General features: G+C 51.9%; 1 protein-coding gene across 25 annotated transcripts in view; it reads right to left on the bottom strand.

Moving 5' to 3' along the window:
• NCOR2 (nuclear receptor corepressor 2) overlaps nucleotides 1-22995 on the bottom strand; it is a 276099-nt gene that overhangs the window by 195453 nt on the left and 57651 nt on the right. For all 25 annotated transcript variants that reach the window (XM_025197842.1, XM_025197845.1, XM_025197875.1 and 22 more), the window contains exon 4: nucleotides 11351-11531. In XM_025197842.1, coding sequence (XP_025053627.1) covers nucleotides 11351-11531 — 181 coding nt within the window. The remainder of the gene's footprint in view (nucleotides 1-11350; nucleotides 11532-22995) is intronic.

Below are 22995 nucleotides of genomic sequence, written 5' to 3'. Positions count from 1 at the left end.
CATTCCTGCCCGCTTGCCGTCTTAGGAGCCATTTCCTTGAAGAGCCGGCCTGCTTTCTGTCAGTCTCCAGGGCCCTGCAGCCTGAACCCAGCACGCAGCAGCAAGGAAGGCAACTGAGTTCAGAGTGGAAACTCCCTCGTGCCCTACATGTCTACGGCTCTGTGGGTTTGTGCAATGCAACACGTAGGACCTAACTCAACTTCCGTCGCAGTCAAAGGGGAGTTTTACCGGGCGGCCCCGATAACCCTTGCCCCCCTATAACACCACAAGCGCCGTAGGATGATTTCATTACATAGCTCAAGAGGAACTCACCTGGTCGCTAGCTTGAATACAAACACTAGTGAAGTCTGTACGCCCGGATAAACCTGTGCACAACCGGGGAAAACCAGGCAAAACTCCAGGGAATGTGGACCCACGTGGCTTGAAATAGTGGAGTATTGCTCACTTCCAGGCACCATCTCTCTGACTGCCCTGCTGATACCCCACCAAGAACCAGTCCAACCAGATTCTTTCAACCGAGACACGACAGAAGAACAGGAATTTTTAAATGGGCTGCATAAGGTAATGGCAGCTCCCCGTTTGGAAGGGCGATCAGATCCTCTCCAACACACCAAAAGGCTCCAGGATCTACTAAATATCAGTTGTCGGCACCCGTTTTCAAGACGAACGCGCCAACCTGGTAGACCCTCCGGGGGAAGCTTTTGCGCGTGCTGCTCACCACACCGGTTCCTGCTGCTGAACAGGTTTCCTTGGGATGCAGCAGGGGCACGAGCTACCTTGAGGAGCCCTCAGGAACGGCCCAGGTCCTACCATCAGCACCTGTTCAGACTATTCAGACGAGAATGACGATTGCACGGACAAACCAGAAAGCTGCCAGCCGCCCCTGGGATCAAAAGACTCTTAGAGGCAAAGGGGAAAGTGCACCTTAAACCACTAAGCATTGCCAGAGCAGGCTTGCACGCTCAATGGTCCCTCCATCTATTCTGCGGTAACAACTAAAATGCCCCCTCGTTTTCAGGCCAAAGACACTAATAGCTAAAAATTCAGATCCTTTAACAAGAATAAACTTGCAAATGGATTTGTTATTATCAGTTAGCAAAGCAGCCACTTCCCACGAAGGCTGGAATTTCCATTTGCTTTGGCAGGCACAGGGCTATGAAATGATTACGGTGTTTACTTTTCCTTTGCTAACTATAAAATCCCATTCCGCTGCCCTGCCAAGAATGACTGAAGCTAATAAAATTCAGGCATTTGGAAGAAAGCAATAATCAACCTCCCTTTTGGGGCTTTTCTGATGAAATTCCACCACTCCAATTGGAGATTATGCTGCATTCATGAACGCTGGTGATGTCTCAAAGCGCATCTGGGCCGGCTCAAATCAATATTTGGCTTGCTGGAGACTGAGAGCCATTCTTAGTGCAGCTGCTGAAGACAGGATCATTGAATTGCATGGTTACAAGGCGCCTTTGAAAATGCAGCTTACAAGAGTGTTATACAGTGTATTTTCACATGCCATATACCGTGGAACACAGGATTTAAGAAATTGAGAAACCACTGTCTTCAGGCATACATCCACTGGACATATATACCAGCCCAGTTCCATAGCACGTACATATATTTACGCCTACAAGTGTGCATATTCTTTATTGCAGCTTTCCACTTGTTTAACGTGACTGTAAGTGTGCGTGTGTATTCACACATGCAACCATATGCACACAGACACAACTGTAAGCTGCATTTTTAATGACTGAAACCCCACAGCAATGAATAGCATGCTGCCTAAAGTATGTTCTCTATTTATTGGTAAGCGGTATCTAATTGACTGGGTGTGAGGGTGTGCATGACTCACCAACACACACAGGCAATGAATGTTCGTGGACACTACTGTAAGCTGTATTCTTAACAACTGAAACCCTGCAGCAATGAATAGCATGCCTAAAATGTTGCTCTGTAGTTATTTGTAAGTAGTATCTGATTGAGTGAGTGTGAAAGTGTGTACGATTGTCACGCTTACTCTCTCTCTCACACACACACAGTATCTGAAATAAAAGCCACCGATCCCTCCCTTCCCGTGCCCTGTTCTATCAGTGAGCCATGCACCCAGTACAGAAAGCGTATGATTGCTGCTACGCAACAGCCCTTTTTCAAGGATCCCGAAGTGGGTGCATCCATCTCAGAGACGCCCACAGCAGAGCCCATCAAAGCTCAGTGGCAGCGAAGGGACTAGAGAAGAAAGAACAGCCTGTCGGAGCAGCCATCGGGGAAGCCGGTTCAAAGGCAACCCTAGAAAGCGCGGGAGCAGGTTGGGAGGCGCAAAGCGCTCAGCAGACAAAGCTGCTGCAGGTGCTCATTCAAAGGGGCGCTAACTGCGTGGCAGGATACCATCACCAGGAAGCCTTTAAGGGATGCAGTCAGGGCACCAAATGCTGCAGGCTCACAGTCCTTTAGGCCAGAGCAGAGACAAGCTGAGCACCCAACTGCTGTGCTGTCAGGTTCGCGATGCACAACCCAAGAACCACCACGCGCCATCTCGTAGCACCAAGAGCAGATGCAGAAGGAGCCCTTCTTTAGTGCACAGCTGTCAGCCTGCCACGCTCTTCTGCTGCGGGGGTTTGTTTAATGCTCACGCCCCAGTGGGAGAAAAATGGGGCGCTGAGGTGCAGCCCCAGCGGGCAGGAGAAGAAGGATCCCCATCTCGAGGGCCTGGGGCCTGCTGCAGAAGGGTCAGTGGCAAGTCTTGCACTCAGGCCAGCCGCTGGTTTGAGCACATTTGGTGCTTGGCGCCTCTACGTTCTCCTTTTCCAAACGGCAGCTCCTCCGTCGGTTGGAAAGCTCCACAAACACAAGTGGTGGCTGCTCCTGTTCCACGGGTGGCCCGTGACGGCAAACGCGGCTTGGGCTGAACACATACATGGGTGCAGCACCTGGACATGAGAGCGCTCGGCACAGGCCCGCTGCATTGCAGAGCTCTGCAAAGGCCCGGCAGAGTCCCGAGGGGCCTAATTCTGACTTCGGTTTGCATCGGAGTAAATTAGGTGCTAGAAGAGCTCACTGGAGCAGAAGTGGACAAGCTGGGTCGGAGCTTGAACCCGAGGGGGGAACGGCAGCGTTCTCGCTCTCTGCCCTCTCCTGGAAAACTAAAAGGTGCTAAGAACTCAAGCGTGAGCTTCAGAGCGTGCCTGAGCGAGCAAAAGGGTCAGCAGCCTGTCCTCAAGCGACCCTCCCTGCTCCTATCGCACGCAGCCAGCGGTCTGGCTGCGCAGAAAGGGGCCGTTGGCTTGTGGTTTCCCCCTCCCTGCACTTCTCCCTGCACAGAGCAAATGCAAAGCGCTGGCTCGCAGAACAAACCGAGAAAGCCTGATAATCACTCTCTGGCTAACACGTGCCCGAACCAGTTCCACGTGAAAAGAAGAGGTCTGGGTCCAAAAAGAAAGATGTTTTCAGAGTATTATTCCAACAGGGCTGCTGGAACAGGCCGCCTCTCTTCTGCTATTGCTGCTTGGAGCGTGGTTAAGGGACAAACCCCTCCGACGTGCCAGGAGCTGAAGTCACTAAGACCTTGCAGGGGATGCTACAGTATTTTGCGTACGTATTCCAGCTCCCCTCCAAGAGGCGCAGAAAGCAGCGGCCCTCCGTTGCCAAATCCCCTCGCTGCGAGTTAGACCAAAGCCAACAGCCCTGATGGCTGCAGCATCTCCTCTGCCATTTCCAGCCTGTCTCTGTGGCAGAAGGAGCACTCACTTGCACCAGGGAAGCAGGTACAATTCATCCAGCCTGGCTCAGCCCATGCCACACCGCTTCTTTTCGTGATGTGCACAAACGCGACAAGCTCACAGGTATGGATTTAGTGACATTACTATGGGGAATCATTGTTTTCTGGAGCACCCGCAGCGTGTGAGGGGCTGTACAGACATATGGCATGGCCCAGCCTAAGCCCAAAGGCCTTATGTTCCTCAACAAGATAGAAACGATATATGTGGGGGAAGAGGAGGAACAGGGACCCCAAACAAACGTGTCCAGGAGACAGCCATCTATATAGGTATGTCTATATGGTGTCTTTGGTGATCGTGGACTGGTACTCAGAAACAAGCTTGGCACGCTTGGTCCTGCCCCACCCAGAGCGGCTCTGGGATCTGTCTTGAGAGCTGTCCAGGATATACCCTGCACCATGCCAGGGGAAGCAAAGGACATTGTCCAGCACATGGAGCGTAAACAGTGGGAACGCCTGGGTGGGCTTTGTTCCTCAGCAGAGGTGCCAGGAAGCCTGCACATACCCTACCCCAAAACGCACAAGGAAGAGGACTCCCAATCATCTTGCATTGCTTCACGGTCTGCCATGACTGCACATCCCTGTAGCAGCCACTTCCCCCTCCACTGAGCACAGCAGCCCCCGGGGATGAACTGCTGCACTGCTCCACATTTAACTACGCAGAGAAACCCAAGAAATGGGTACAAAGTGCAGACCGCTACTAGTCTGAGTCTTTGGGGTAGGGGAGGGAGACGGTCACTGCCTTTGATGTCATTCGTCTAGGACAGAAGGGCCAACTTCCCTTTCCTCGCAAGACAATGCCACATGCGGTGTCTGGCTGTTGTTATCTACCGCAACTACCTGTTCCCCGCGGCCAAATCCCCGTCGCGCCACGCTGCTTCCACCGATTCACTCCCCGGTGGACTGGGAACAACGCTGCACCACCAGCACCCCTTCCCGGCTATCCCCCAAATGCTTCTCACCCAAGTCCTGCCCCAAGTCACGGTACTTATGGTATTTTTCGGAGGTTATTACACCTGGTGTGATATGACCCGCACATCCGTGACGCGCGGGGAGTTGTGACACTTCCTTTCAGAAGCAGAAAACCTAGCAATTGGCCTTCCAATTACCGGGCCACCGCGTATGAAGTGATGGGCTCTGCGTCCACCCCGAGCAGATTAGGAGAGATGTCACACTGTACAAACCTTGTAATACTGATTGAATGCAAGGGAAAGGTCCAATTATGCAAATGACAGGGCTGGCTCCCTAGGAGCAGTCAGCCTTAACACGCAGTCCTTTTCCACCGTTACGGTTTGAAAGGTAATTTAAATGGTTGCTTTCAGCGTCAATCATCCTCAAATGAGCAGAAGGAAAAGGAGAAATCAAAACTCTGCACCGGAGCTTGCACCGTGCCGACAATCCTGGGCCTCGCGCAGCAGGACTCACGGGGATCTTGCCAGGGCTGTCTTCTGGATGACAACTTAAACTGAAGGCAAGCGCTTTGTAGCCGAGGGAAGACCCTCAAGCACTGCTCACCCTGCCAGGGGGTGAACCCCAGAGCTCTCCGACACGTCTGTTCTGCCTCCCCGGAGCACGGCCTGGGTCACGTAAGCTGCTTGCCTGTTGCCCCAGCCCGGGAAGGAGTCGCAGCCATGCCCAAACCGTGGTTTTGTTCTTCTACCGCAGAAACGCCAAGGCAATCAGTTCTGCTGACCGTGGACCACCGCTCCGTGAGCTTCTGCCCTTTCACCTTCTCTCTTGCAAGGCCTGCTGCCGGATCCACTCTTCCTCCCACCCACGAAACCGCCTTTCCCTGGGATCACCTGCGCAAGGCCTCCCTTGGGTCTGGACAGCTGAACAGGGCAGAGCAGCTCAGGCCCTGAACGGGAGAGACTGCCCAAATAGAGACCCCCCCGTCCCAACTTATTGCATGGCACGTGTTGCTGACAGGCTCCCACATTTGTCCAGGGACGCCTGCTTTGCAGCAGGGGCTGCAATCCTTCCTGGATACGCCCTTTAAAATACCAGGTGTTTACACGCATGTAGCCAGACATGCACACATGCACGCCCAAGCATACACACACGAGTATGTCCACTGCGCGTAGGATGTGGCCAAGATCTCTGGACCAAAACATGTGTTTGGAAGACAGTAAAAGTTAATCCTCGGAGAGAAAGGGGAGAGAGACCGGAAAAGCCATCCAGAAGCATTTGCTGTATGACAACACAAACAATCCAAACATTTCAGCTGGTAAATATGCCTGGAATGACAGAGAAAGCCAACAAGTTATTCATCTTCCCAGAAATAGTTTTGAATCATCTCCGTCCTAATCCCAAATTCTCTCCTCGCCCCCGCCCTAACTAACAAACCATTGTCAGAAGCAGGTTTTTACTCAAACAGCCCAAGGCAGATGGATGGACATGAGCAGATTGCTGCCGCCTCCGCCTACACCTGCTCAACTCCGGGTCCGGATACCGCTCTTTGCTGATGAGTGGCCAACTACACCGAGAGCCCGTCAAGCAATAACCATCAAGGAAACCGTGCGTCATTTCTTAGAGCGTGTCCTCAGGGCGAGGGAGGCGAAGAAGGAACTGGGGCCGTTGACCTTTTTTTCCTGGTGTCCTGAATCGGAGGCATCCTGTGTTATGCTTACTGCATTTCAGTACATGGAGCTCCCTTTCTCAAGCAGTGCCGAGGCCAGGGATGTGATGTCGTGGGGCCGGACCAAAGATAGAGCAGCGCGCGAACTGAGTCAGCTCTGAGAACAGGAATCCTTTTCCCCATCGCCTGGGCCGAGCCGCTGGCCTTTCGTGGTACCCCCCGTAGCACAGCTGCAAGTGTTTTCAGTCCCACGTCCCCTTTTGCAGCTGGTTATACGGCTGTGTTCCTGTATGCTTCTATGGTATGGATAATAAAAGAGGTAACACTTCCTACCACAGCCCTGGTAACCTCTGCACCAACCCAAGAGACAAGGAAGAAATGGAGAACGGTTGTACATGTTCTCCTCCGCTCACGTGTCTTCTCCCTTGCCTCCTGCTTTCCCGGCTCCTCCACAAGCTCACCACATCCCAGACACGCAGGTGACCCCATTTGAGACTCACTGCCTTATTGCAGCGGCACAGCCCTGCCCTTGCAAAAAGACGGCAGCTCCTGAACCATGCACGGCAGCACCTGTCTCTCCCCGGAGTATCTTTGCAGGTCTTCCCTGCACGCATTGCCCCAGCTTATTTGCCAACTCTAACAGGATCGCACCCGCAGCCCTTCCTCTGAAGGAGAGGCAAGCGTGCAGAAGGCACCCGATTATACTGTCATCCCATCCTCCCCGACCAGAGAAAACAGCTTCGTTAAAACCCTCGACTGCGCAGCTCCAGGCTGCCTAAATAAAACGAATAAAAGAAAAAACCAGTGGCAGGAAGGAGCAGGATTTTGACTCCGGACAAATCACCGGCCCCATGGCTCCTTTGCTCCGGCGACGCTTGCTCGTATCGGCTTTGCTTTATGACGCAGACATTTTGCCCTCTGGTTCCAGGGCAATCAATCAGCGGAGGGCACTGCACGGGAAGGCGGCTGCCTTATGATCCCGGCTTTATAGGGCCTGTCCCGCACCCTGGATGCCTCGCCGACGCGCTGAGGTCACCGGGACGTCGCCTCCTTTTTCCTCCCGAACTCGGCTGCAGGCTGCGGTGCGCGGCGAGCCGATGAATGCTGCGCTCCTCCACATCCTGTCTGAGCGCTGCAGCCTCCGGAGTTCAAAGCGCTGCTGCCTCCCCACCCCCCTCGGAGCTGGATTACTCAATTAGAGATTATGCTTTTGCCAGTCACCTCCTAGCCAACTGGGACCATGGCCAAGGTCAACACAAGTTCCAGCCAGTTTCATTAATAACTGCGAGTCCAGCCCACTGGAAACTCTGAGAGGTTAATCCCAGCAACAGATGAACATTCCCATTGCAAAGCCATGCAGCAAACCACAGAGCAGGAGCATTAGTGATAATTTACTGCCCGAGCCTTCCAAGTAGCTGCGCTTGCAAGTGCAGGGAACCATCCAGGCCTGCCCTGCTTATGCCCTCTGCAGGGCAAGCCTCAACCAGCGCTCCCAAAATTATCCTCACCCGAATCCTTGGCCAGCACCATAGCGCGGGCGTGAGGTCACCGGGTTTAAGGTCTGAACTGACAGCTGGGCCTGTGGGAGTTGCTAACCTTGCGTTGATCCACCCACCGCCTTTCTAACCCAACAGCTGCCTTTCAAAGTGGAAGGGAAAGATTTGCTGGGGGGAAGCCTGCCTCGGAGGGGCGCTGCCAAGGCACTGGGCAGTGAAGGAAAAAAGTGAACAGAAAAAAAACCAAGCAAAAAACTAGAAAACAGGACTACTGAATGCCGTAAAGCAGCCGTTTTCAACCCGCGGTCTGCAAACCCCTGGCGGGGCTGCAAGCTCTCCCTAAGGGGTCCAGAAAAGATAAGTATGATTGATCAAAAGTATGGGAATACCCACATTCACAATTCAAAGGGGTCCTCATCTCCATCTGGGATTTCCAAAGGGGTCTGCAAATGAACAAAGGTTGAAAACCCCTGCCTCAAAGTTACCTTCAATGCCCTGCAGAGCAGCAGAGAAGGCAACTAGATAACTGGCTATTAGAAACCCTTTCCACTATAAACCCCGTTTTCCAGGAGTTCACTGTTCAGCACAAAACTTGACAAGCTGGTCACCTCAATACATCCTTAACAATTTTCCTCTGATGCATCCACTGATTTTAAGTGAAGCTTTTTAAACTTGCATTCACACCCACGCGTGCACACATGCATGCACGCACAAAAAACAACCCGGGGGCACTGAACCCTTTAGTTCTTCCATACGCATTTCTTAGCCCCAGTGCAAGCTCTAGCAATGGTCCCTCTTCTCATATTCCCAATCTGGTACATCACAGCCATGTGAAGACAAATGATAAAAACTCTCTGACAACAGCGGCGAGTCCAAGAATACCTAGCTTTTCAATGCAAAGTCTTTCTTCTGCACAGCTGGCAAATGCACAACACTGGAGACTTCTGGCTTCTGACATGAAACACAGAGGGAAGAAAGTCGCTAAAGATAAGCCTGAAAGAACTGAGAGGTACGAGGAAGAGGTGCAAAAACCAATGCATTGCTAAAAGAGCAGCGTGACAGTCAGGGCCAAGTGCCTGCAAGGACAGTGCTAAATGGGAATTAGAGACGGGCGAAGGACAGAGGCACGGGGTGCTGTTTCACAAGGTTACGCCTCTCCGCGGGAAAGCTGACAGGAGCCCAAGGGGATGACATTCCTAGCTGCTTGCAAGGAAGTCACTGGCAGCTCAGGGAGAGAAGACTCACAGGGCAGTCGTGGAAAGGTACTCGTGTCACACCCGGGGGCACAGAGCCCGTACACTCCTGATGTTTCGCTTCGGAGCAAGTGTCAGTGTGATATTCCCAAAGAGCAAAGAAATCCTGCCAAACACTTCTGCATTAGAATGGGATCATCTGCCCACAGATCCGTCACGGAGGCACCGTCCCTGCCAGAGTTCAAGGACAGAGGAGGCCGAACACTCGAGAGCACAATTTGTTCCTATTATGCCACGGTAAGTTTGAAGCAACTCCATTAACACGCAGCACTTATTTCAAATTTAGATTTGCCCTGTCAGCACCACGTGCTGAATTCAGTCTTCACTGCTTTAGCATAAAGAACAGCCTTGTCCTGAAAGTCTAAGCAAAGCCAGGAGATCCCTGCTGATCTAGTCAATGAGGCTAGAAGGGTAAAGCAGTATATCTTTGGGGAGCAAGACATCTAGCACATCCTTGGAAGTTGTCTACAATGTCCCTGAAGCCCTCCTCTCCTGTCCACTTCAACAGGAATGAGGATACTCTGCCCTTTGCCACAAGGGGCTAACAGCCAGCACTAGCTCCACTTCTTGAGCACCCCAGAAAGGACATTTTCCTAAAAGACATCAAGCTGCCCTAATGTTGCTTCTGGTTTAAGACACCAACTCTCTTCCTCTGTCCAGACCCCAAGACTTCAAACAGCTGCAGGAACACCGTGATCTGCAACACAAACGCTTTTAACAAAACTGCACACTTTTTTTAAAGAGGAGGCAAGAGCTCTGCCTCGATTCCAGATTTTGCTCATTATTAGAAACCAGCAGCTGCGAGGGTACATGGTTTTCTGGTGAGACACAGACCAAAAATGTTGGCTGAGGTTATGCGGAGAAAGAAAATGTTGTCCAAGAAATGGGCAGAAGCTTGGAAAAAGGGCTCCCTCCTTTGCAACTCATCACCACGGGGTTTGCATCTCTCGTCACCCACCGCGAGATGCCTCACCCAGCAGTCAAAGGAACATATTCTTCTTCACTGAACAGCTGCTTCCAAGCACGGCTCCATCCCAACAGCGCTGAAAGAAAACGCGTGGGTGGCAATGCTATTGCCTGGTCACGGCTGCTTTGTGGAGCAGCAAACGAGCAGGGCTGGTGCACGCAAGAGGCCAAGCTGCCCAGATCTTATGTCAAGGAAGAATTCTGTCAAAGAGCAGAGGGGACAGGTCTGTGTTGTGTTGAGTGTCACAAGCCCATCATGCAGGGTTGGCCATTAAGGTTGCGCTGGCTCTATTCTTTCCCAGTGGGTTGCATTGCTCATGCAAAGACCCGGACCCTCAGAAAATCTCCCACCCCGGTTATCAGCCTTCAGTAGGGAATCTTGTCTCTTCCCGGTGGGATGTCAGCCCGAGCGCCTCCTTTTTCCCCCTAGCTTTGCACCCCACGAGTCAAACATCTCCTCACTCAGGCCAACTTGACAGGCCTCCCTTTGAAGCCCACCAATGCCACTCCAATTCGGAGGATCGTGATAACTCAGCCTTGCTGAGCAAGAGGACGCCCACGTCTCGTTGCTTTTAGAGGCAATGTAGACTCAGCAACCCATCCTGCGTGCAGCCGTACCCATCTCCCAGGGGCTTGCAAGAGTGCTGGGCGGAACGCAGAACAGATGCAAATAAATACGGGCTGGCTGAATCAGGGGATTTTTTTGAGATCGTATTTACTTCATCAGAAGACACGGCAGTTTCCAAGTTACTCTGCTGGAGGAGGGTTAAGAGGAGGCAGGCTTTGCTGTGTCAGACCCGAAAGAGCAGCTCTTTCCACTATTCAATGCACGAACTTACTCACCTTGGTCGAGATGATTTGGAAACGTTCAAAGAAAGGGAAGTGCAACTGTACTGAGGGCAATAAGCCTGCTGACTGACCAACAAACGTTTCAAACGCTTCAAAGAAACAGCTGGGAGCAAATTAAAATTTCAGCAAAATAAAAAGCAAGCGGTACCTCACTCGGAGGCGTGCAACTTCCCCGTTCCAGCTGACAGCAATGGGAACGTCACGTGGCTTTAGTCACGAATGTCTGGTAGCCCAGCGAGTGCATACTTGTTACACTAGAAAACCTCTCCTTACAACAGCTTAGCCAGATCACTGCCACGTCGACTAGCGTCTGGCAGAGTTAAAGACCTCTACGTGCCCCACAGACATCCCGTAGAAGGTATACAGTGCAAGCGCTCCACCTAGTGCGCACACAGCCCCTGGGTAGCATCCTAAGGATGCATGCAGCTCTTCCCTTTACCTTTGAGAGATCCTCTGTCCCTCCTTGTTGGTTTTGGTTGACGAGAGGCGAGTGCCGCATCAGCGGGTCTTGCAACAAGTCTAGTCGTGGTCTTTTTGTTTCAATGTACTCTATATCTGACTGCTTGCTCAGGTCAGAGAGGTAGGAATGGGCCTCCGTCCGCAGGTGCAATTCCTGAGACCTGGGGAGAAAGAAAGAGAGGCAATTTTAGAGCCAAAAGAAAACACAAGGCTCCCGGCACTTCTAAAAACTGAAAAAGGCTAAAGTGGTAGAAACCATTGCAGGAAGGCACAGTCCTCGATACGATTTACAGTTCACATCATCCACATGAGTCATAAGACAACTTCACACCCTTCATGCAGGTAACAAGCCACGTCTCTCAGTAGGTCAACTTTAACACGTACTTTCTGGTGCGTTCGAGAGGTGCAGCACCCAGCACAGACGGAGACCGCCCAGGCTGTTTCTGCTCAAAAGTAGAACATGATGCTACCAAAGCAGGCTTTTGTGAAAGGAGACTGAAATGGTAGGAATGAAGGACGCGGAGTCCCGGGGCCAGGAACCGCGCGGCACAGACAAGCAACGGTATAATATTGTGGCACACGTAATTGCGGTTAAAAGCTTTCCTTGTACCAATGAGGAAAACCCCAAATATTGCCACCGATGTCGCGTGCTCGCTGAACTGAACGGCCTGATCAGGTCCTGGGTCTTACAGAGATGAAGTGCAGGCCCTGCTCTTGTTAACCAGCAGCAAATCCACAGGCTTAAGTGCAGCGAGTTCATCTCCCAGCTCAGGAAACGCTATCTTGCATAATACCCTGCGTCAAAATCAGCCGGTCTGCCTGCCCCCTCAATTGGTCATCTGCAAAATGAACGTATCGACACTTCCCTACCTCGCTGGAATCTGCGTGACCATGCACGAGGGCCTCCGATATAGGGGCGAGGGAGCATGCACACCGCGGTCAGCGGCCCCTGGTTGTTGCTTAATCTTAATCAGAAACACGGGGAACATCCCTTCTTCCCTGCAGCCTTTACGTGGGAACAGCCATGCTATTCAAGTGGCATCCTTAACAGCCTCCGCTCTCCAGCGTGCTGGGGTCACAAATGACCAGCCAGCCAAGTTCAAATAGCTCCAATTCCATTTACCATGCTTGATTTATTAATTAAGAACTACCTTAGGCACTCTCTCACATATGGGAAAAAAAAAAGAAGTATATTCCACTGTTGCCAGATCATTTTTTTAGATGTATTTTTTCGTCTTTCTTTTTTTCTTAACAGATTTCAAAGCATTTTCCCAGCCTTTTTTCTCCCCCCTATCAAAACTCTCCGGCGGAAATTGCAAAGGGATGCTACAAAAACAATCTTATGTCCAGGGATCGACTTTGCAACAGGAGCAGAGAATGGGGACATGATATTTTTAACGTGTCAGAGAGACGTGCAGTTTTATCACAAAATTGACAGATCCAGGGCTTGGGAAATGCCTTTTTCTAACACGATCGCTCGAGACATGAAGCCACTGAACAGGCAGTGAGGCAGCGGGGGCAGGGATGGTGGGCGAGTCTGGAGCACACGTGGCATGGGCCCAGGTCCGAGCGGGCTAGACCCCCGCACACAAATATAATCTACTCTATCTGCATCGGTCTTTGCTATCCCCTCACCAAAGTCCACTGAAGTCAACGCAGGTCTTTCCAATGACTTTCGACCAGGCTGAGCGAGATTAGAGAGGAGGTGTCACGAAAACAGCCCCACGCAGGCAACGTGATCTTTAACGTGATCTGCTCTGAACATTAACACCCACAGGTTTCTAAGCTAGACACACTCAGTTCACAGATTGGGTTTCCCCCCCCCACCCCGGTTACCTTCCAGCCCTGCAAACTCCAATTCCAAGAACGAAGCCGGGGGCTTTCTTTGTTGGGCGCTAGCACAAGTCACACGAGTTGCTGCAGACCGCACCGCTCTAGACGGTAACCCCGGTGCCGGCCATAAAGTTGGCCCAGGGACCATTCATGCGAACTTGGAAAACCGACCGGTGGCTTATAGCCAAAAAGGAAAAGCATGTGGTTTGTGCACTCTCGTTCTCTCTCTCCGAGGCAGATCAGTCCTAAACTGAAGAGCGCTCGTCTTCAAGACTCAAGTAGCCAACAAAATCTGCAAAGGAGAAGGAGAAAGCACCGTCTACACTGCCACCTTTCAGAGCAGGGCAAGGACAGCTCCTTCCTTTGACGCCGAAGCCCTTCCCAGGCAAACAACGGGAGGATTCAGAGCTGTTCCTCTAGCAAGCCCTGAAATAACCTGCAGCACCGCTCAAGTTTCCTGTTGGGTTTCCCCAATAGCAGCGCCCATGCAAATCCAGCCTGCCCACAGCTGCACTTCAGCATTTCACGCTCCCTCGTCAAACCGAATTATGATGAGCAACTGTTGAGCAGGGAGGGCGTTCGAATAACCCAACGCCCTCTGGTGCAGAGAGGTCATTAAAAAAAAAAAAATAATAATAATAATAATAATCACATTCTGATTTTTTTAATGGCTATATTACCAAGAAGCTCCTAATTGCAAGGGGACTGGCCTGAAGCCTTAGGAGCTGATAAAAAGCAGCGCAAACCAGAACTCAGCCTTGTTCCTTACGTTAAGAAAATATATTAAAAAAAATATATATACAATTTTAAAACCAGAGTTTCCAACAGTGATTCAGGGCCATTCGGGGCCAAGCAGCTCTTACATTATAGGGTGCTATTTTATTTCCATTTCCACATCCGTGGGAATGCCTATTAAGTTCATCCTTGGGAATTTCCAACGGCCCCTGAGAGGACTTGATGCAATACAATCCAGGCAGCCCTCCTTAGCTGGAAATCAAATGAAAAACCTTCACACCCTGCTCTCTTCACATCCACACCTGCAGCGAGATCTTGACAACGCACTTGTCTGCAGCCCTAACGTTGCTACCAGAATTCAAATAACTCTGGCGAGAAAAATGTTTTGCAGCCCTCTGTTTCAGCCAGCGTCGCCTTATCGCCAAAGAGCCCCCACCTGCATGCTTCGTGCCAAAAATGTCTTTTTTTTTGCCAAAAGGAAAGAGCGCTTCGAATTTTGCATGCAATTATGCTCCAGTCCCCGAACTGAAATAAATACCGGTGGTTAATCAGGAACGAGGGTAAATTATTGCTCGCCTGTAACCCTTCTGCAAACAGACAGAAAAACCAGCAGTACGAAACGTGCCAAGGGGCTAGGTTAGGCAAAGCCGCAACGTTGATGCTCATCCCTTAAGGTCACTCGAGCCATCTACGGTTCATTCCCGAGTGAGGAGTGGTAGGTCTGAGCTGAGTCCAGCACAGGACTCTAGATTAGACCCACGCTTCGTTGCATGCGAGTGATTCTGCATGTCTGCAAAACCACACTGCCAATTAATTCATCAAGGGGATTTATTTTTCAGGCTCAGGCTCAAGATGATGATTAGGATATGCGCCACCACAATTTCATGCTAAGTACTAAGCATTTGCAGCTCCCGTTGCAATCCAAACAGGTAACAAGAGTGTTTCCCTCTTGCAGATACTACTTTCTGGCACCCTCGTGGCCGTTCAAAACCTGCATCCTTTGCAGAAGGCCAGAAAGGCTGGTCTGAAAGGTTTAAGCGGGTTCTGTTGAGTCATGGAGGGAAGCGTCTCATTCGTGGTGGTTCATTAGCTGGATATAAAGGGAGAGGAAAGAGCCTTTCCCTAGGGCAGTGATTTACACCCCCTTTTTTTTTCCATTTGTGGACCCCGTTGGAAATTTTGAATGGAGGGGCAGACACCTTTGCTTGGTAAGTGCGAGTATTTGCATACTTTTGACTGACTGTAGTCATTTTTTGCGGGCCCCTTAGACATATAGTCTGGGGACCCCCAAGGGCCCGTGGAGCACAGGTTGCAAAGCACTGCCCCAAGGAGACAGGATCTTGGGTGTGGGCTGAGCAGCCTCGAGACGAACACAGGGACTAGCCAAGGATGAAGAAGATCATGACATAATGTCCTCGTTTACTTCGTTAGCCAAGCCAAGCCCCATCCCCAGAAAGGGGGCACAGATGTAGAAAGGTGGAAAAGAAAGGAAAAATAAAGCTACTGCCTTAACTACAACCACCCTGAATGTCACCCAGAAGGGCACAACTTGGCTCTAGAAAATCAACTTCACCCTTGGCCTTCTTCAAGCGCCCCCGCTTGCCAACACCAGGCAAGGGTGGTCTGGGGCCAAGAGCTCCAGTGCGAGCACATGCCTTAAGGACTGTTTTCACCACTTTCCTGGCCATATCGAAGGCTGCAAAACACACGGCTCCGGCTCCCGGTCTGTCGTCTGCTCGGTCTTTATGAAAAAGCGTTACGGGGCACCCTCGAGCAACAGCGGTGCGAATTCCAACGTACAGCCCAGCCTCGATTATCCAGAATAATTAGTGTCGCCATCACGACAGAGAACCAATTTTTTCCAGATAATTAAACACCGCAGGATGAAGTGCTAAAAACAATACTTTAATTAGTGTACGAGACAGCAAATATGAAAAGACCACAAGAAATAAATGCATGGCACGGTGCAGTGTTTTAAAAATCTCAAGGCACTAGTAAAAAAAACCCCATGTAGTTGTCTCAATGGCAAGCAAAACCCAACTGCGGGCCAACTGTTTTGTTAATACAAACCCTTGCACATAGTCAACTCTCTACTGTATCTCCTACTTTAAAGGACCCTGAAGACAAGCAGCACAAGTGGAGCATGGAGAACACCAGCAGCCCGGACTGCTTTCCTAAGGCTGTTAGGGGGATAATGTTAATTTACAGCAAACACATAGCCCCGGTACGGTGGGAAAAGCATCCTTTTCAGTGACACGGGAGTGAGCACTGTGCAAAAGTGCCCGCTGGCAGCACAATAACGAATGACGACTGTATAAAGGATGCCTCATTTCCAAAGCAGGTAATGTTTTGAACCTGTTAACCTCAGCAGTTTCTCTTTTAACGGTACATCTGAAAATCATATCAGACGCATGCTCCCAGTCAGCGAGGCTTTCTGCAGAAGAGAGCTGGAGTGGTTTAAAATGACAACTGCAGCGCACTTATCCCTGACCCAGGTTTCTCCCAGAATCACGATCTCCGCCCTCTACCCCCAAAGAGCTGGAGCCGGGGTGTGTGTTGGGGCAAAATCCTGATTGCACCAAAGTCAACGGTGAAAATCCTGAGTGCAGACGAGGCCCAGGAGGCACTTGCTGGTCCCAGCGTTACAGATTTACAGAGCTCCCAGCTGTTTTCATTGTGTTAGCTGGTCGCGTAACTGGAATTGCTCATTTCTCTCTACTTTAGATGATTTGGATGGTTTTAAGACCATAAAATATATTTCTTTGTTAGGCGCTAGCACAAGTCACACGAGTTGCTGCAGACCGCACCGCTCTAGACGGTAACCCCATTGCCGGCTATGAAGTTGGCCCAGGGACCTTTCGTGTATATATATGAAGTGCCAAGGTAGGAGTTAGGTAGATAGATATATAGAAAGATCTCCTACCTTGGCATTTCATTGCTCACTAGTCTCTGGGAGACCCAGTGAAAGGGAGCGATGGACATTTAAATGCTTTTGAAAGCAAATGGCTTAAAAAGTTACTCGGCGTTAAATGGAAAGAACTTATCACAAAAGGATGAAATTTCCAGCATTCGACAATCTGCAAGCGCTGAAGTTGCTCGGCAGTCAGGACCCAAGTCGGAAGTCAAGGAGGAAATAGCGGAGGGGTGGCGGGAACAGAATTAGCATCTGCCAAGGCAAGCGTGCCAGTGGGACACAGAAAAGAGGCTGGCTAAAAGAAACCCTCGGTTAAACCCAGGGAGTGGAAGAACTTAATGGAGCGTACCAAGGTCAAGCACAAAGCAGCAAGGACTACGCAGGGCAGACAGGGCCATGTCTGTGTTATAAGCAACATCTCGTAGCACGGGGAGGCCTCGCAATCAGGTCTCCACGGAGAAGAGAGAGATGCTGACCCGTGCCCCTGCAGAACGGCGAGCCCCGCTCGGGTCCCAAAGTTCCCAAATCCCCGTGGCATTGAGCTGGAGTGCCTCCGGCTAGGATATCACGTCGGTGTCTTTGTAAGGCCGCCTCCAAGAAGTCCTGCCTCATCGTATGGTTTTCATCGGCTTGCTTCTACCGACGTGTGGATGCAGATCAAAACGCACCAGCTTTAAAGCTTGACTATTCGAGAGCTTCTGCAAAACAGCTTCATGCGCGCTGCCTGAGTACTTCACGTGTGGGACGGGTGGGTTTTTTTTTTTGCAAATATAAAAATAAAAAGGTCCCTGCCTTTTGGGGGTTTTTTTTGCTATAGGACAGCCTATCCCTTCTGTGACCCAAGCATCCAAGGGACCAAGCCCCTCATCTCACCCTTGTTTCCGCAGGAATCCCCGGGTGCTTGCTGGAACAGAGCTGGGTGCAGGAAGCCAATATCCAGATGTCACCAGCTGCTCTTTTCAGCCATAAATTTTCCCCACGTTAATTTGAACCCAACTGTGACCACAGAGCAGAGCTTTAAGTTTTGAAGTGCTTTGCGAGGGGCTCCGGCTGGAGGGAATTCAAGTGGCTGCCACCGCCTCCATCTGGGAAAGGGGGTCACCTTTAAAAATGGAGCCTTAATTAAAGGCAGTAAATAAAAGCTGACTGACCGCCCTGTTGACGCCCGCAGTTGGTGTCGTTTGGTCCGAACACGGATTACGATTGAAAACTTCACCTTATTTCTTTGGCCATATATTGCGTCGGCTTTCCGTGCAGTTCCAGCTCCCAGGACTCCCCGGGCTCCTCCGTCAGGAGGATTAATCGCGTGCAATAAACAGTAATTAGGCCTTCCCTCATGCTATCAGTGCATGGGGCTGCTGCTAATGGCTGCGGAAGCGCGGCAGCTGATTAACACATAGGAAATATCATGCTGCGCATCGGCACCGGGTGAGCGCTTCAAAACCTCCGCGGCCGCTCGGCGGAAAAGCTCCGAAAACAGGATACGGCTCATGGAGTGGCCTGCTTTGAAAATAGTGATTCACCTTGTTGTGCGTATATTATGTTCAAAACACAGCCCCTGGTTCTGGCAACTGCGTTTTCCTCCAGAGGAACCATCACCTGGCTGGGGGCGAGGTAGCGTGGGCACGACGGCGCGCGGTTGGCAGCCCAGGCTCGCGGCGCGGCCCCGTCAGAGTCCAACAAATCTGCAAATTCTGCTAAATACCTCGTCACGAGGACACAAAAAAAAGGCAAGGCAAGATCACCCGGCCAAACCCTTGCGTGTTAATAAGGTAGGTATCTTGATCTAAACCAAATCAGACACATGCACCCACGGAGGAAAAAAAAAAATCCGTATGTCTGATTTACAGCAGATGCACTGCAGCAGGCTTGGTAACACCTGCTATGCTATGCACGGCCCGCTCATTTCCATTTCTCCTGCAGATTAAAATGTTTTAAAAAAAACCCCTCTGCCCTGTCACCCTGCCAGGACATTCCTGTGCAAGTATTCATGGTACGACTTGTACCAACAGCAGATCCTCAAATGCTTTTCCTAGCTCCTGAAGTCCAGCTGGCAGAGCCAACTGAACAAGCTCCGGGGAAGTCTGTGGATCCTTCCAAGGGGGGCGGAAAAAAAAAAAGACACAGCAATCAACAAATCATCGGGGAAAGCAGCACGTTGAGGCGATGAAATGTCTGCCCCGAAGGCTGAAGGTCAAGAAGGTTTTAATCATCCATCCTTCAAGACAAAACGCAGCACAGTGCCTTACCAGCCCCGAATTCATTTGCAAGCTCAAAGCCCTCCTCCAATGATCTCTAGAGGCTCCTTTGCTAATGGATATCAACCCCGGTTATGCAAAAGGAAGGCACTGGCTGTGACTCTTCGGTGGCCCCCTCTGCAGATCCAGATGCCGGGTCTCGGCAGCGGAGGAAGACAAAGAAATGGCCCGGTGGGTAACCCAGCTCCCATATGGATCGGGTATTGCGAGAGCCTTCTCCGCCATCCCTGCTGGTGCAGCAGGGGCAGCTGCCAGCTGCGATGCCACAGCCGCACAGCACCGCTGGCGTGGAAGTTAATGGGACAGAGAGTTTTGTCCCACACTGCCGATCGTACCCATCAGTGCTCGCGAGGTGGGGAAAAAAAAAAATTGGCTCCCATCTTGTCCCTGGGTCAAAAAGGGCACCAAGAATCATTTAGTAGGGGGGCAGGACACAACCTTTTGGGCAGGCATGTCACAAATTACTCCGTTATCCCATCTGAGAATGACTCCAATCCCCTTCCCTTGCCCGTTCTGCTGCTTTGCTTTCCGCTCCTTGCCCTGAGCTCCCCACCTGGCCTGCTGCTCTGCTTCCCGCCCTGTCTCCCATTGCGCTGCCTGTCCTCTCCCCAGTCCGCAGCGTGCCCCGGACAGGCTCACACCTTCTACCCTCCAGCATCCGCCGTTCTCAAACCATCCCCATTAGATGGCCTCGGAGAGACCTCCTGGAAAACCTGCAATGAAGGTGATTCGACACAGTTTGCTGCTCTTGTGCCACAACCCTCGTGGTCTTACCCGGAGGAAGATTTCCACAAGGTTTGATCCAAATCCGCTTGGCTGGAGATTAAACCCACCTCTTCTGCTTCTTCTGCGCTCTGCGACGAGGAAGAACCTTCTCCTCCATCTTCTTTATGGCCGCCTTGCAAGTATTTGAAAACCGTATCACGTCCCATCCCCTGCCCCCTTAATCTCCTTCTCTCCAGACTGAGCGTGCCTCGTTCTTCCAGCCATTCCTCACACGGCTTGCATTCCCACACTTGAGCGTTTTGTTGCTCACCCCTGGATCCTCTCCAGTTTGGGTTTTTTTACATGCAATGCTCAAACAGGACACAGCACTCCCGCTGAGGTCAAACCAGTGGCGTTCTCAACTCCTGTGCCCGCTGTCTGCCCTTCTCGAAGATCGATAGCTGCAAGCCCTTCTTCATCCCACGGGTACCAGACAAACCTCTCAACGACTCCTGTCTGCCTCGCAAGGGACGCAGCATCCCAGATGGCACCAGCCAGCAGCCACTGAAAACAACCACTATGCCATAGCAGAAGAGGAGCTAAGTGGCATGGAGGAGCAGGTACCGCTGGCTCTAGACCTGGGCAATAAGTGTCCAGAGCTCCATCCTCTGGCATCCCCGTCAGAAACATCACGGCTCCTGCAAATTCCCCCACAACTATCCTGAGAATGGGCCAAAGCCCTGATCCGAAGCAGCCGCCGTTAGCAAGCGCGGCACACCCTGCTACATGCCTGGTCTTTCTGGCTGAGACCATCACGCAGGCTGGCGACGGTGCTGGTTTCTGATGTAGACGTCTCTCCCCCAGAAGATGGATTCATGCCAGCCTCCTCTCTCCCGGGCACCAAACCACAGCCAAACACTGACCGATTTCCAATTGCACCTGAGCCGGATTTGAACCAGCGTCTGCATGGTGAAATGCTTCACAGCTTATTTCTTCTTTTGCCAAGTCCCTGAAGTGTATCACAGTGACAGCAATACAATAATAGGCAAGACGGAGAGAGCTGCTGCCTTGCCCTCAACTACAGCGCTCCCGTAAGCGCCAGGGTGCCATCCTATGCCCCTGTGCCTACCCAAGGTCTTTCAATGGGACTGACAAACTCTGGTGGATTAGGCCTCACTATGTGCCCACGGAGGGGAGCATTATCATCACCAGTATTTGCAAAAAGAGGAAATTCAGCGCAGGCTGCTTAGGGCACTTGTCCAAAGTGATGCAGATGCTCAGGGCAGAACTGCTAATAAAACCTCGACCTCCTGCCACGCGCAGCCCACGTTTTTTTCTCTGCATAAAACAAAAGCTGCGTCAACCCGGCTCCCCGGGGGACAACGTCAACAGCATCAAGTGCCACCCCCGCTGGCAGGCAGGCTGGCAGCCTCGGAGAGACCTGGGCCGAAGGAATGAATTCTGCGCTCCCGGCTGGACTGGGGTGAAGCGCGCCGGGCTGGGCAGTGCGAGGAAGTCAGCCAGGGCTGTATCTGCGCTGCAAACATGCACGCAGGCCCTCCGTCTCCGGAGCTGTCAGTCTGGCACCTTCCGCTTGCACTAGACTTACGAACAAATTTATTTTTTAAGGGGGCGGGGGAGAAAGCGGCTCTGGAAGAGTGTCAGACGCAGCAGCAGTCAACGCCAGACAGCCTGCTTCCTTTCTCAATATTCCCCTCTGCGGGGAATGCAGAGCACATTTCTCTCCTCTGTTTGTGGGGGGGTCGGGGGACAGCTAGAAATCCAGACGCAAGCACCTCGCACCTCCTGCTGTGACGCTCCGGGACGAGCCTCTTCCCTGCAGACGCAGCACGCTTCTGTGCTCGCCTTCCCCCAGCCAAAGGCATCGGTTGTGCTTGCCGTGCCTAGCTCCCCCACCCCAGCGCCCGCGTGCCAAGAGCCAGCTGCCTCTGCTCGAAACCCATCCATCGGGACCCGGGAACAAAGCCAGAGAGCTAACAGGTGCGCCTTGCTTGAACCTGCCAAAGGGCACTCAGCTGCCTAGATGCCCGCCTTCTTCCCTTTCTTCCTCCCCCGCTGCCCACTTCAGACCCAGGCTTGCCGATGCGCGCGGGAAACCAGAACAGGGGCAGGCTTCTGTCCTGACTCGCTTCTGCTACAGGGCAAGGCCGGACGGCTCAGTCCAGCTGCTGGGCAGTCTTCGAGCAGGCAGCGTTCATGAGCGGCGTGTGCAACAACTTCAGGGCAAGCGTCCAAAGGGTTGCGTCTGCGACTGTCTCCTCGAGAGAACTTCATGGCGGTGCAATACATACACAATGGATTTTTAAAGGTATTTTGGTGCTGAAAGATGGAGAGAGGCACCCAGTGGTATTTTCAGAAGCCCGCAATTCCTTCTTCTCCGCATGTACTCTGGAAACAGCCGTCTGATTGACTGCCAGAGCTACAGGGCATCCAGGGGCTTTTGGAAAACTCACCTGGCCCCTCTCTGCATCTCTCGGTGCCTGAATACCTTAAAGAGAGAGCCTGGCCCAGTATCAGCAATGTCCAATATCCCCAAACCCTGCATGCAAGGTCCCTCCGGAGCACAGAGCTGCTGACTTACCTGCATTTTATCACTTGTTATCAAGCTCCCCCTTTGAATAGCTTAACCCCTTTAGCATCACGGGGAAGACGGGCGATGACAAAGCAGGACGCATGTACAACCTACGGCCATGTCCACATTTGGTTCCCCGTGGCCAATCAGCTGTGGGACACCTTGTGCCGCGCTGCTAGTTGTCCCTGGGAAAGGCCTGTGCCATGCGCCTTTTGGCACGGGGCACTACCCTGGGTGGAGTAGGGGAGGCTAGGACTAGCACTAGGGTGGCCCCAGCAGCCTTACCTGAGACCCTGGGGACCTCCTGGGACTGCAGCAGTGACAATCCTGCTGCCCGGAGCCTGGGTCAGCAGTTGAAACATGGCTCCAGTTTTGAGCGGCTGCTCCTACGTGCGCTGCTCCGCTTTATTTTTGTTCCGGTTATTTTTTACATGTCTGCGGTACCACATACCGCACGGCCGCACGCATCAGGACACGGTCTATCCTATGTTTTTGATCCTGTTTGAATTCAGACACTCAGACCATAGTTTCATAGTAGCTAGGGTCAGGAGGGACCTGAACAGATCATCTAGCCTGCCCCCCTGCCA

Source organism: Alligator sinensis, unplaced genomic scaffold (genome assembly GCF_000455745.1).
Source record: "Alligator sinensis unplaced genomic scaffold, ASM45574v1 scaffold628_2, whole genome shotgun sequence".
Taxonomy (NCBI): Eukaryota; Metazoa; Chordata; order Crocodylia; family Alligatoridae; genus Alligator; species Alligator sinensis.
The sequence above is the reverse complement of the archived record's forward strand: the minus strand, read 5'-3'. Positions and strand labels throughout refer to the sequence as shown.